At 28.2% G+C, this 15794-nt stretch overlaps 1 protein-coding gene and 1 pseudogene across 1 annotated transcript; both read left to right on the forward strand.

Annotated features, from left to right (window-relative positions):
* Positions 1–5118: 5118 nt before the first annotated feature.
* LOC149519191 (disease resistance protein At4g27190-like) lies at positions 5119–6323 on the forward strand (annotated as a pseudogene).
* Positions 6324–11283: 4960 nt separating this feature from the next.
* On the forward strand, positions 11284–14091 carry LOC149519192 (putative disease resistance protein At1g61300). The gene has a single exon (XM_089760342.1). It carries the CDS (start codon positions 11284–11286, stop codon positions 14023–14025), a length of 2742 nt encoding a protein of 913 aa, XP_089616468.1. The 3' UTR covers positions 14026–14091.
* The last annotated feature ends 1703 nt before the right edge of the window (positions 14092–15794 follow it).

Genomic DNA, 15794 nt, shown 5'->3' on the forward strand with positions numbered 1-15794 from the left:
AAGATGATAAAATAATGTATTAATATTGTAAAAAAATATAATGATTTTATTTTATAAAAAATATTGTTAGTAATTTATAATTAGATATCGTGAGACTAATAGTTTAATATATCTATTTTGTTTTATGTATATATTTATTTATTTATATATTAACATACTTATAATTGTAAATTTGTTATGTTTGCATCTATTTTTATTATTAATATATTTGATATATTTTAAAAAGATTATTATAAAATATTACTTTGATCCTCTCAAAATTTAATGTCAAGATCCCCCACTAGTTCTATATTATACTAGCAAGAAGAGCACTTAGGGTTTTTTTAATTTAATTTTCAATGATTAAAGTTTTTCAATAAATATGATAATTCAATTTTAAAAATCAATTTAACTTTTACTTTTTTTAGAAAAAGTGTTAAATATCTTAAAATAATTAGATATTATTTGTGTTTACAAACTTTACCTCCTGACTTTAATTTGGGTTTCATACAAAGAATAAAATCAATTATATTTCACAAATTTGATATTAATTTATATGGACTAGATTTATCTATTTAAATATGCATGTAGATATATAAATTAATATTAATAAATTACTATTATTATCATTGTATATATATATATATATATATATTAAAGATATCATGTCATATAAAAATTAAAGCTTTTAAATAATTGACAAAATTGAAAATATATCATAAACAATGTTATTGAGATAAAAAGAGATTAAATTAATAAAAAAAAGAACATAAATACTATTAGATTTTTTTTCCTTTTTGTCAAAAATTTTTGTTTTTATATATTTATATAAGATAATTAAAAATAAAAATAAAAGAAAAAGAAAAATACATTTTTCTCAAATTAAAATTTTTTTAATCTTAATTCTTTAATTAAGATAGTTTTTATCTTTATTTCAAACTAAAGGTATTTTGACTCAATTAGAGTTCATGTCAGCATCTTCATTCTTTTAGTCCTCTCATTTCTCTTTCTTCTTTCAACTAACGTTTTTTTTTTTTTTTTTTTGTCAAATAATTTTGAAATCGACAAATAGATGATACTCCTTTATAAACTTCTGGACTTATATACTTATTCTCATGGATTTGAGATCTCTCCCCAAACGACAAATGCAATCGAGATGTAGTTGCTAAAGCAGCCATAGAAACCAAAATCTTTTTTTTTTTTTTTCGTTTTTTGATATTTTGATAAGCAAGAGGATTTTATGGGTTAGGTAAATTGAGAAAACTTTCAAACTTGAGTGCTTGAGGCATATAATTTTATAACAAAATTTAAGAATATTTGCTATCTATGAATCTTAAAACAATAGTCTGGCTCTAAAATTCTTTACAAATACCTAAAAGATGAAAGAAAGTCCTCTTTATGGAAAGTGGAGCCCTATTAAAAGAGATATCAAAGTTTGGAGAAGTCAATTTGAAGGTTTTCAATTAAACTGTGTAAGCATGAAAGCCCATTTTGATATATGGCCAATTGGGTAACAAACCAAGCAAAGAAAGGGATATTCCTCCTAAATGGATTCTTTTTCTCTTATGCTCGATGGTCCTTATGTTAGTTAAGGATGATTTTTCTGCATCACCTTGAATTCTGTTGGAGAGACTTAAGAATGTGAGTTACAGGTTTAACTCTTTTTTTTCCCCGCATGTTGATTGCATTGATTATTGTAAACTTTCACGTTGTATAATTGTTTTGTAGTAAAAAAGAAATGTCTTATTTCCTATAAATAATTATTTGATTGGACATTAAATTAGAGCATTTGCAGAAAAAATGCAAAAGATATTGCATGGAAGAGAGAGAAAGGAGAGAACTGAAGAAAGAAGATGCTGACTTGGATAAATTGATGATGTGGAGATTAATTGATGTTAAAATACCTTTGTTTTGGAAGAAAGTTTAAAAGTACTTTGGTTAGGGAATTAAAATTAAAAATTGTTTTAGTTTGGGATAAAACTCTACATATCACATCAAAATAAATAAAAATAAATAATAAAATAAAAAATCAAATCACAACAAATCATCAAAAGCCCAAAAATAATTAATGCGGTATTCATGCGTTCATGAATATAATATTCAAAGGGTTTTGAAAATCTTGAATGTGGTAAGATATGCAAATTAATTAATTAATTAGATTTTGTCCCATGTTATGCTAATATACATTATTACATTTGGAGACAGTAAAATTCAATGGCTAAGATTAGTTTATAAAATTAAATTATAAAAAATGTATTACCTTTAATAATCTACAATCTTAATTAAAACTTTAAAAATTTGAGAATGATTAATAAGTGTCAAAAGAAATTTAATTAAAAATAAAAAATCACGTGCATGTTGTGTGATTATTCGAAATCGAATTCATATATAGTATTTAACTTGTATTTTCAACTGAAGTTAATCACATATTAAGAAAGCCCTAGACAACAATGATTGCCTTTTTTTTTTCAGTGGAAATTAAATTTTATTTAAAACCCAAAAAGGGATAGATCTAGTGCCAAAGCTTTCATTAACTAAAAACTAGAAAATAGTTTTGTAACCAGTGTACAGAACCTCTAAAAATCATGACTAACTTACAAAATCACCTCAAAGCCAACATAAAGAAATTAAAAACCCCACAGGATTGTGCAAATTCTTGAACAAACAAATAGTCATGCCTTCACCAAAAGTCAATTGATGATAAATTACCACAAGTCACCTGGTCTTTAAGCCTCTTTCCTTAAAACCAATCTGTACTTCATTTTTAATCACTTGCAAAAATCTTAAACTTTGTTTGTGAGATAGTATTTCGACAGAACTGCCAACCCAATAAAACAACAAGCTTAGAGATAGCCAAACCAACAATGATTGCCTCGTAAAACTAAAATTATGAATTCATTTGAATCTACTTTTACATGATTTCTTTATTTATTGCATAATTTTTCTTCATTTAAGAATAATGATAGTCAAATTGTACAACAGATTTTTATACTTTAGTCAAATGATGGAATTAGTGCTCAAATTAAATCCTTATATTTCAATAAATTATTAAATTTAATAAAATTATTAATGGTTCAAACTTTTTTTAATAAAATTTATAATGTACCATTTTGATTTTTTTGACTTGACATTTTTACTTTCGTGATCGTTGACTTTGCTAACATGTCAAGTTCACATGGTAAAAACGATGATGTGGTAAAAAATTTTAGCACATTAATATTTTTTACATCAATTTTTTTAAATTGTACTATTCATCTATACTTTAGTTAAATTATGGAATTAGTCCCTTTACCTTAATATGTGTTCAAATTTGATCCTTATACATCACTTAGTTATAGAATTTAAGATTTAACCTAAAATAAGTAAAATAAAATTAAAATAAAAGACAAAAAACTTTTCAATGCAAATAAATCGAGTAGTAATAAAGTCAATGCATGGGCCAACATATGAGTTGCATCAGACTTGTCTTCTAAAATGGCTTCATTTCAACCTGTTATAAAAACAAAAAATCATTTTTTAATATTCGTTTTTTCTCCTCACTCATCCTCATTTTCCTTTAACTTCTCTATATAAGTCTCATTCAATGAACTCATATTTCAATGGGATTTCTAGATATGGCAATGATTGAAAATTTGAAAGATCATAAAAAAAATTTATCATAAAAAGCACCAATACCTAGAGATTGATTATCTACACCATCGTTTTGTATCATCATCCAAAGTGAAATTGAGTATAATGCCATAAAAGTTCTAAATCTAAAACCTCTAAAAAAAATTTCTCAATAAAAAATTATTTCTAATTGTTTTTGTTGGTTGTCTTTGTTTTTATTGTATTATCTTGTTGATTGTTGTTAAATTCTCAAAATTTTCCCAAATAAATCTTTGCAAAAAATTTTCATATTTTTCATATTTTTTCAATTTTTGATTTTTTTTTGCTTTTTTCTTACTTTAACTTCTTGACTTTCACCAACTAAACAATAAAAATAAACAAATAATAAATAAATAAATAAAATACTTTTGGGCCTTTAAAGTTGGGCTTAAAATCCAATTTTATAATTAAAACCCAATTGATCCAAACATGATTTTAAAATCCAATGTCAAGATGAAAGTCGAAGTCCATTTAATATCTAAAAATTTTTTGAACAAAATGAAACGTTTACAATAACTATTATTGTTGATTGTGTATATGAGTTTGTTGGGTTTGTTGATAATGGGTTTCTTAATCTAACTTTTATTTTTCTGTCATTTTTAAAGTTTTTTTATTTCAAAAATATTGAAAATAGAAATTAAAAAAATCAAAAAATAAAATCAAAATCAAAATAAATAAATAAATAAAAGATAAAGAAAAGATATAATTCAATTTATGTTAGGCTTATAATTTAATATGAAATGAACCCAATTTGTCAAATTAAGTCCAATTAATAATTTAAATATCTAAAAAACTTTATCTAAATATAAAAAGATCACGATCAAATTAATAATTTATATTTTTATATGTTATTTTAGGTCATATCTTAAATTCAATAATTAATTTATGTATAAGTATCAAATTAAAGTACACATTAAAGTAGAATGACAAATTACATAATTTAATGAAAGTATAGGGACAAGTCGTACAATTTTAGAAAAGTTAGTTGAAAAAATGATGACATGTTAAAAAATTTTGTCTCATCATCGTCTTTGATCATGTGAACTTTACACGTCAACAAGTTAATGATTACGTAAGCAAAAATGTCACAGTAAAAAAATCAAAATACCACATCATCAATTTTAACGAAAAAAGTTTGAGTAACTTATTCAGTGAATAAGGCAAAGAATAAAGCAAATTATACAACATTTGACAATCCCAAGCCTTACAAGTAACTAACCTTTAGTTCTTGAGAGCTGTGTTTTAATTGTTATAATTTAGGATGGTTGCATTTATCCACAACAATGTAGAGACTGCAAAGGTTGTGAAAGACACCATATCCGGAGGGTTAAAGCAATATATAATATTTGATTCATATCATTAATAACCAAAATTTTCTAATAAAAAATGCTCCTTAAAAATTTACTGCATCCATAAATTTGCATGGTTATGGCTATAGAGTCGATCAAAATGATTATGATATAAATATATGTTCTTATGTGACTTACAGCCATGGATTTTTTCCTTACTAAATTTGATGAATCGTGGGACACTCCAACAAACCTTGATGAGAAAATGAAAGACCTAAAGAGAAAACAGGCGGAACTATATGCTCTAAAAGGAGACACGCAGTTAAGAACCACTGCAGAACTGCATCCGAGAAAGAAACTAAAGAAAGAAGTTGAGTTATGGCTCGGGAATGTGGAAAGAATAAACGACGAAATCCAAGACCTTGAAAAAAAATTTGGAGAAAGTAGCTTTGCCTCACGTGGATTCCTCAAAGGAGAATGTCTGAAGAAGATACAAGAAGTCGATGAACTTTTTCAACGGGCTAAGTTTCACGACGGTTTGGTAGTTGACAACTCTGCGTGGATTGGACAAGCTCTATCAACGACAACTTTATTCGGTGTAGCTGCAAAGACTTTTTTGGAAGAATTTGGGCCTACTTGATGGATGATGACATTCAAAAGATTGGAGTTTGGGGGATGGGAGGAATAGGGAAAACAACCATCAAGAAGCTCGTACACAACCAGCTATTGAAAGAGACTGAAAAGTTTGACATTGTGATATGGATCACTGTATCAAAGGAGATGAACATCATTAAACTGCAAAACAAGATTGCACGTGCAATGAAAGTAACCCTTGATGAAGATGAAGATGAAACGATAAGAGCAGGGATGATATACGAAATATTGGCTTGTAAAGGCAAGTATGTGTTAATCTTAGATGATTTGTGGGATAAACTTTCTCCTGAAGAAGTAGGCATCCCCGAGCCTTCTAATGGGAGCAAATTATTTGTAACAACTCGGTTGTTAGATGTGTGTCACTATTTGGATTGTCGAGAAGTTAGAGTGCCGACTCTTTCAAAACCAGATGCATGGAGGTTGTTCTTGGAAAAAATAGGTCAAGATGTTTTTAATCGTCTAGATCTATTACCCTTTGTGAAATCTGTTGCTGAAGAATGTGCCGGTTTGCCCTTAGCTATTGTTACAATAGCAAGCAGTATAAAGGGTGCACGAAACCTTCATGAGTGGAGGAATGCACTCCATGAATTAAAAAGACATGTAAAGAGTGTGAATGTGATAGAAGAGAAGGTATTTCAACAACTTCAGTTCAGCTATTCAAGAAAAAGATCTGTGACAATATTTTCAACACGTAAGAAGAAATTTGTTTCAAATGACGAGGGAATTGATGATTGGTTAACTGACGTCAAATGACAGATTAGTATTTTGTTGTTTACAGCAAAAAGTCTATGAAAATTTGTTGTTCTATTTTGTCATTGGTAGTGATTAATTCCACCTGTTGTCGTGTGAAACAAATTATTAAGCCAAAAAAAAAAAAATCAACGTTGACAGCTATTTGTAATCAACCTGTGGAACCCATCATGAAAGTGACACCATAACCACAGCAATAGACTCATAAATTTGGTTCATTTCCATTCAAGCTCTTGCAGAAGCAACAGCCTATCTAGGAGCTCAATTAAAGGTAGTTATAAGGTAATTTAATTTACCGTACTCTATTTCTTTTTCATGCTTTTCATGATTTTGTTTTTTCCTTTCTGTTTCATTAACGCTACACCTTTTCCTCTTTCACTACTGATATCGGCTTTTTTTCAATTATTTGTTTAAGATTTTCATTTTAACTTTAAGCTTTTAGGGTTTAATTATTGATAGTTTAATTAATTGATCTCAATTCCCTTTCTTCATTAAATAAAGAAAAGAAAAAAAATGCAAAATTACACAACACTCGACAATATCCCAAAACTTATTATATATTTTGCTTCTTGTTATATTTTAGGTATTTTCTTCCCTGCATTTTAGTCTACTCAAGGGTGTTACAGAAGCATCATCTAGACAGGTTGATAATTTTACTTCTGGTATTTTGTTTCTTTTTATGCTTATAAATTGGGAGAAATTGTTTTCTTTTTTTCATTCTTATTATGATTTGTTTTCTCTTTCTCTGTTTGATTTATGCTATTCCTTTTCATCTTTCACTAATCATGTTGATTATACAAATTTTGTTTTAGAATAAATTTTTCTAGGCATGTGTTGTAATATTGCACATAGATGATTTAACATGCAAAAGCATATTGTGTAAATAATTATTACAATAAGTAAACAAAATTTATTTTGTTTTAGTTCCTTATTATACTAGCAAGATGAGCACTTAGGGTGTCTTTAATTTAATTTTCAATGATTAAAGTTTTCCAATATATTTGATAATTCAATTTTCAAAATCAATTTAACTTTTAACTTTTTTTTAAAGTGTTAAATATCTTAAAATAATTAGATATTATTTGTGTTTACAAACTTTACCTCCTGACTTTAATTTGGGTCTCATACAAAGAATAAAATCAATTATGTTTTACAATTTTGATATTAATTTATATGGACTAGATTTATCTATTTAAATATGCATGTAGATACATAAATTAATATTAATAAATTACTATTATTATCAATGTATATAATATATATATTAAAGATATCAAGTCATAAATAAATTAAAGCTTTTAAAAACTTGACAAAATTCAAAATATATGATAAACAATGTTATTGAGCTAAAAAGAGATGAAATTAATCAAAAAGAACAAAATCTTGACATAATGACTATCAGATTTTTTTTTGTCAAAAGTTTTGACTTTTATATATTTATATAAAATAAATAAAAATAAAAAATTAAGAAAAAACATACATATCACATCAAAATAAATAAAAATAAATAATAAAATAAAAAACACAAATCACAACAAAACAGCAAAACCTCAAAAAAAATGAATGCAATATTCATGCGTTCATGAATATAATATTCAACAGGCTTGAAAATCTTGAAAAGAGTAAGAGATGCAAGTTAATTAATTAATTAATTAGATTTTGTCCCATGTTATGCCAATATACATTATTAACGTTTGGTGGCAGTAAAATTCAATGGCTAAGACTAGTTTATGAAATTAAATCATAAAAAATGTATTGACTTACTTTTAATAATCTGCAATCTTGATTAAAACTCTAAAAAATGAGAATAATTAATGTGTCAAAAGAAATTTAATTAAAAATAAAAGAATATGAAATTAAATCATTAAAATTATTAACATGCCCTGACTAAGTTGTAATCTTGATGACCATGTTTTATAAATGTGGGACAAGAAAAAAAAAAGAATTAAATAAACAATAATAATGAAAACTAAATTAAATCATAAAAATTTATTGACATACCTTAACTACAATCTTGATAAAACATTGAAAAATGGAAAATTATTAAGATATGTGTGCTAAAAAGAAAGATTTGAATAAAAATCACGTGCATGTTGTGTGATTATTCGAAAATCGAATTCATATATAATATTTAACTTGTATATTCAAGTGAGGTTAATCACATAGTAAGAAAGCCATAGACAACAATGATTGCCTTGTAAAACTAAAATTATGAATTCATTTGAATCTATTTTTGCATAATTTCTTTATTTATCTCATAATTTTTATTCATTTAAGGATAATGACCTATTTATTTTAAATTTAGATAAAATATCATTTTCTTTTATTTTAAAAAAGCAAAAAAGTTAGTAGACCACAATCACTCGATGACAAACTTTATTTGTTTAACTTTAAGAGGATATTGATTTAATCTACATATCTTATATAAATATGTAAAATCCAAAGCCTTTGGCAAAAAACGAAATTGTTCAATGTGGATAGTTTATATAATTGATATATAGATGATCTTAAAAAATAGCCATGTATCATGCATTTAATTTTTTATTTAATTTGATGTAAAATAAAAAATTCAAATAATTAATTATATTTCTTTTCTTTTAAATTTTCAATTTAATCACTTACCTTTTTTACATTTATATGCTATTTTATAGTCTTCTATGATTAAGAATTTAACTTAAATTATATTAAATAATAATATTTTCTTTGCATATTTGTCAAAAGGCTTTAATATAAATTTAAACTATCTACAATCATGCTTGATTTTATGTCAGAATAAGTCATGTGATAAGATTATGAAATACAATATGTGCATCATATAAAAATTTATAGCAATTTGATTTTGTATACAAGTGGTCTTAGTCCAATATATAGAGAGTTGATGTTAAGAAATTATAGACTATTATAAAAGTCTAAAGGAGTAATTATTTGTCTTGATTAAGAGTACAATAATTCTTGATAGTTAGATTTGATTCTTTATATGCTTCATATAAAAATCACTTTACTGATAAGATTTTGAAATGGATTAAGGAGGATATTAAAAGAAGATTCAACAATTACAAAAGAATTACTAAAGATGCTGTCAGTTTGACATTTTTTTCAAACTTAAGGCATCATTCAAAAAATATTTGATTGATTGTTTCTTTAATAGTCTTTGTGTTACAAATGAGATGTTATATTTTATTTTTAATTTGATTGTAGTTTTTTTTTTTTTTTTTTTGTGAGCTCCAATTGATTTGCAACATTATTTTTTGATTTAGCATGTTTTGTACTAATAACTTGGATAAATAATTAATTGATTTTTTGTGCTATTATAGTTGTTTACTAAATTTCATATAAAATTTCTTTTCATTTTAGTTAATGCTAGGTTTATTTATATATATGATTTATCAATTTTTCATCTTTAGTTTTATTAAAAATTATGATTAAGGGTACATATTAGGGTCTCAACTCTCAAAATTAATAGATTAGTTATCGCAATAAGCAAGCTTACAAGTTATAACATATTAATTTCAATATTATAAAAAGAATATAGATTAAAATTAGTCAATGTTTAATCTAATAAAAATTTATTAATTAGGGAAAGTCTACTTTAATATTTTTAATAAGAAAACAAATAAAAATGACTCAATATTTTAATTTAAAATAATAAACATGAAAAAGGGAGAGCATCAATGGTTAAGATTTTACTATATCATCTTTTCTCAATTCATATCAATTTCAATGTTAACAAAAAATACCGATTAAAAGTAACTGATGTTTGCTAATGAGAACTTGATTTAGTGGCAAAGAAAGGTCTTAGAACCTTGAAGTTATAGGTTTAAGTTTCATTATACGCGAGTTTGATTCAACTTTATGTTTTAATTTATTTTTATTATTCAGTGATTTTTTATATATTTAAAAAGATAAAAAGTAGCTAATGTTTAATTTAATAAAAATTAATTACTTAAGGACTTACTTTAATAACGCTTCAATATGATTAATAAGAAAATAATAAAAAATTGATATTTTAATTTGAAATAAACATGAAAAAGAGGGAATTTTTTTCACTACTTAGAAAATAGTGGATATCTCTATTATTTTTACCAATATTTAAGGTTTTGCCACATCATTTTTTAATTTTTAGAAGCAAATTAAATAAAAAAAATTAAAATTTCTACCATATTCCCTTTAATTATATACTCTCCCTCTCATCCCAAAAGAAAATATTCTTTTTCCACCATGTTATCATATTGGATCGTCAACAAGCAACAAAAAAAAAAATTGACATACACCCAAAAGATGGAAAGTTGGAAGCAACCAACCAACAAATTATTTCACTCTTTTATCCTATTAAGTATCATCTCTGTCATTTTTTTCAACAAATTTCAATCTTTCAATATTTAATTTAATAAAAAAATTTCTAACTTAAGGAAAGTTTAGTTTAATAAAAGTATGTATATATAAAAGTTTGTGATTATTGCATTGCAAATGTATAAAACCTAATAAGCTTAGGTTTGACCTCACTCCAATTGGGTTTTTTTATATATTTTCAGGTCCTTCCTAACGATTGTTTGGTAATTCTTATATTAGTAATTCTTCATAGTTTGATTGATCTCATCCATTTCCTTCATTAAGTGAATAAGGGAAAGAATAGAGCAAATTACATAACATTTGACAATCCCAAGCCTTACAAGTAACTAACCTTTAGCTCTTGAGAGGTGTGTTTTAATTGTTATAATTTGGGATAGTAGCATTCATCGACAAAAATGTAGAGGCTGCAAAGCTTTTGAAAGACACCATCTCCAGAGGGGTTAAAGCAATATATAATATTGATTTACATCCTTAATAACCAAAATTTTCTAATAAAGTAATTCTTCTTAGAAATTTACTGCATCTATATATTTACATGGTTATGCTTATAAAGTCCATCAACATAGTTTATGATATACATATTTGTTCTTATTTATGTAGGGACTTTACAGCCATGGATTTTCTCCTTGCTAAATTTGATGAATCGTGGGACACTCCAACAAAGCTTGATGAGAAAGTGAAAGACCTAAAGAGAAAACAGGTGGAACTAAATGCTCTAAAGGGAGACACAGAGTCAAGAACAAGCACAGAGCTGTATCCGAAAAAAAAACTAAAGAAAGAAGTTGAGTTATGGCTCGGGAATGTTGAAACAATAAACAGTAAAATCCAAGACCTTGAACAAAAAATTGGAGAAAGTAGTTTTGTCTCACGTGGATTCTTCAAAGGAGATGTTTTGAAGAAGATACAAGAAGTTGATGAACTTTTTCAACAGGGTAGGTTTGGCGACAGTTTGGTAGTTAACAACCCTGGGTGGATTGGACAAGCTCTATCAACCACAACTTTATTCGGTGGAGCTGCAAAAACTTGTATGGAAGAAATTTGGGCCTACTTGATGAATGATGACATTCAAAAGATTGGAGTTTGGGGGATGGGAGGAATAGGGAAAACAACCATCATGAAGCTCGTACACAACCAGCTATTGAAAGAGACTGAAAAATTTAACATTGTGATCTGGATCACTGTATCAAAGGAGATGAACATCATTAAACTACAAAATAGGATTGCACGTGCAATGAATGTAACCCTTCACGAAGATGAAGATGAAACAATAAGAGCAGGGATGATATACGAAATGTTGGCTCGTAAAGGCAAGTATGTGTTAATCCTTGATGATCTGTGGGACAAACTTTCTCTTGAAGAAGTAGGCATCCCTGAGCCTTCTAATGGGAGCAAATTATTGGTAACAACTCGGTTATTAGATGTGTGTCACTATTTGGATTGCCAAGAAGTTAAAGTGCCGACTCTTTCAAAACCAGATGCATGGAGGTTGTTCACGGAAAAAGTAGGTCGGGATGTTTTGAATCATCTAGATCTATTACCCCTTGTGAAATCTGTTGCTGAAGAATGTGCCGGTTTGCCTTTGGCTATTGTTACAATAGCAAGCAGTATGAAGGGTGTACGTGACATTCATGAGTGGAGGAATGCACTCTTTGAATTAAACAGACAAGTGAAAAGCGTGAATGGGATGGAAGAGAAGGTATTTCAACAACTTCAGTTCAGCTATGATCGTTTACAAGATGAAAAAGTGAAGCATTGCTTCCTCTGCTGTGCATTATATCCTGAAGATTGGGAAATAAATACAGATAAGCTTATAAATCTGTGGATTGCTGAAGGGCTTGTGGAAGAAATGGATAGCATACAAACGGAGATTGACAAGGGGCATACCATACTGAATAAGCTCAAAAACAGTTGTTTGATAGAAAGTTGTATGATAGAAAACAGTAATATAGATAAAGGTCAAGTGAAGCTGCATGATGTTGTACGGGACATGGCATTACGCATCACAAGTGTAAGACCACGATTCTTGGTGAGAGCTGGCATGCTACTGAAAAGGATACCTGATGTGCGAGATTGGAACGAAGATTTGGAGAAAGCTTCATTGATGTGTAATTTGGAATTACAAATTCCATCCCAAATGCCTTCCCCAAAATGCCAAAAGCTCACAACATTATTGATGTGCCGATGCAAGATAGAGAGCATTCCAGAGTGTTTCTTTGAGCAAATGCATGGACTTAAGGTTCTTGATCTTTCTGAAAATCTTATTAAGAGTTTACCAAATTCCATCTCTAATTTGGAAACTCTCACTACATTATTGCTTGGTTGGTGTGAACAATTAGAGAAGGTGCCATCTTTTTCAAAACTTCAAGCTTTAAGGAAGTTAGACCTTAGAGGAACAAAAATCAAGGATATACCTCATGAGATGGCAAGGTTGGTAAATCTCAAATATCTTGATTTGAGTTACACGAAAATAACAGAGATGGCCGATGGAATGTTGGCAAACTTCACATCCCTTCAGCACTTATCAATACTTGGATTTGATTATAAATTATTCGTGAGCGAAGAGGAAATAAGTGGATTAATGAGGAAGTTGGAAATCTTTGAAGGGTGTTTGTTTGACTGGAATGAGTGGAACAGTTATGCCCAAGCTTTGCATGCTCGAGAAAGATGGCCTCGTCAATACTTCATTTTAGTGGGTGATCGATTAATGTGGGATGATTTAGACAATAATTCGAAAAAATACATTGAATTAAAAGGTTGTGACATGATCTGTACAAATGGTATTAAGATCCTATCTGATGTTGAGGTTTTGACTATTGTGGAATGCACCGTGGATTTGTGTGAAGAAGAGTCATTTTTCTCATGGTTTATCCCAGTGCCACATAATAATTTTTCATTTCTTTCTCGGATTGTGATAATTACCTGTAAAAAAATAAAGAAGTTGTTCTCGTCCAATTGGGTGCTGCACAACCTCCAAAATTTGAATACTTTACGTGTTGAGGATTGCTGCGATATGGAAGAAATAATAGCATCAGAGTCAGAGTTGGAGGGAGAAGGAAATGGAGTTGCTATCAAGCTTACTCTTCCAAGATTAAAGAAATTGGAATTGTGGGATCTACCAAAATTGAAGAGCATTTGTGGTGCAAATGGAGTAGTGGTTTGTGATTCTATTGAGGAGATTGTTATACGTGATTGTCCAAAATTAAAGAGGATACCTCTGAATCCTCCGTTGCAAGATGATGGCCAACCGTCTCTTTCTCCTTCTCTTACAATTATTGAAGCATACCCAAAGGAGTGGTGGGAATCGGTGGAGTGGAACCATCCAAATGCCGAGTCTTTGTTGGATCCCTACATTTGACATGTAGTTGCATGTTCGTTGAAATGCTCGACCACTACAGCGGTCACTTTTTTCTTTGATCAAATGCCCGACCACAATGGTAGCTTATTTCGAACATTTCCTTTTCATTCCTTCTTTTTTCTTTATCCTTTTCTATTTTCACTTTCTTATATGTTAATCTCATGCTTGACCTTTCCAGTTTTCTTTGAGATCTTTCAGCACACCAAGGATTATTTTTTTTGATTATATGGCAGCACCAGCAATAGCAACGGCTCACACACTTTGATGTTTATAACTCCCTTGATGCATGTTCTTTTCAAGTCTAATATGTTTCTGCCCTTCTTGTTGATGCTTATAGGATTCGTGAGAATTTAGGTAAGGATGAATAAATTTAGGTCAAATTCTTCAATTGCTCATATTTGGATTGATTCTTTTCTGAATCATCTTGATAAAACTAATTCTTTTTTCACAAAAGTTTTCATCAAGTTATTTATGGCAATTCCTTAAAATGCTTTGTTCAAATTCAAAATCTTTACAGATATATAATGCTTTATTGAAATTCATATAAACGAGTTAAGCACACTTTTCAAATAAAGATGAAAGGTTGTCTTGATTTTCATCGTGATTTTGAAGAACTATGCATTAAGCTAGGTATAATTTCTTCAAAAACAAACTCGAGGGTTAATGTTTTCTTTTTTTGCTTTATATTGTCATTATATATAATTCTAATTAATCTTCTTTGTGTTATTATCTTTTCTTAGGTACATAACCTGCTCCAGGATTAGAAATGGCAAATGCTCACTCTGGAATGAAGTAAAGTAGAATGGTAAATTTCACTCCTCTGGTGAACATCAGTGTTCCTCTCAATTCGCTCAAATCATCTTCACCAACTTTAGAATTACTTCTGTTTTCTAGTGTAGTTATTTATTGGCTATGTACTTTGTTTGATGTCTGTTACAAAAACATATCAAGAATTTCTCGGTATTAATCTTCGAAAACTAAATGTTCTCTATTTGATTGTCAGCCAGATTCTTTTTACCCTTAGTTCTGCTGCAAAGTTGTTGATTGTATTTCCTTTGCTCAAACATATTTTTTTGAAGTACAGATGCTTAATTTCAAAAATATTTGGTGAAGTTGCAAAGAACATTGTGAACAAAATTTGGGCATGCTTGGAGGATTGGAGTTACGGGAGGAATGAGTAAAACGATGGTTATGGAGTTGAAAGAGTTACGAGCAGCAAAAAAAAAAAAAATCTAGAGAAGGTTTCTAGCAGTAAGTGTAACATTAGTTAAAGGACAAATTGGGAAAAAGAGTTCTATTGAAATGCATTAATCTGGATCAGCAAACTTATTATTTAGATGCTTTAGTTTTTTAGTATCTTAAAGCTCAAAATGCATGAATATTTTGATCCTGCAATTGCCATGAGGCAGGATTACGAGCTGAAAAACCAATGTAATATGCGATTTGAACTGAAATTGCTGGAAATTTATTAAAAGGGGTTCTTAATTTAAAGTCTATTTCTACTTTTAAAATTGTTGTTACAATCAGTTATAGCTGAAAATTTATGTGTGAATTTCAAAACTTTTTTTTTCCAGGAGTCTATATTTTTTATCAAGAAACTAGGCATACCTCTATATCACTATCCAAACTCAGATTCTTCATTGTGTTAAAATGATGCAACCTTAAAAAATATCAGGAATGTGGAAATCTCTCTTACGAATGTTGACTATTACACGATGAAAATATATTTTTGACAAGTAGTAATAAGAAAATGAAGTATGTGTTCCAAA

The sequence above is a fragment of the Durio zibethinus genome, chromosome 4, assembly GCF_047325235.1.
Source record: "Durio zibethinus cultivar Kanyao isolate XHJ-2024 chromosome 4, ASM4732523v1, whole genome shotgun sequence".
NCBI lineage: Eukaryota > Viridiplantae > Streptophyta > Magnoliopsida > Malvales > Malvaceae > Durio > Durio zibethinus.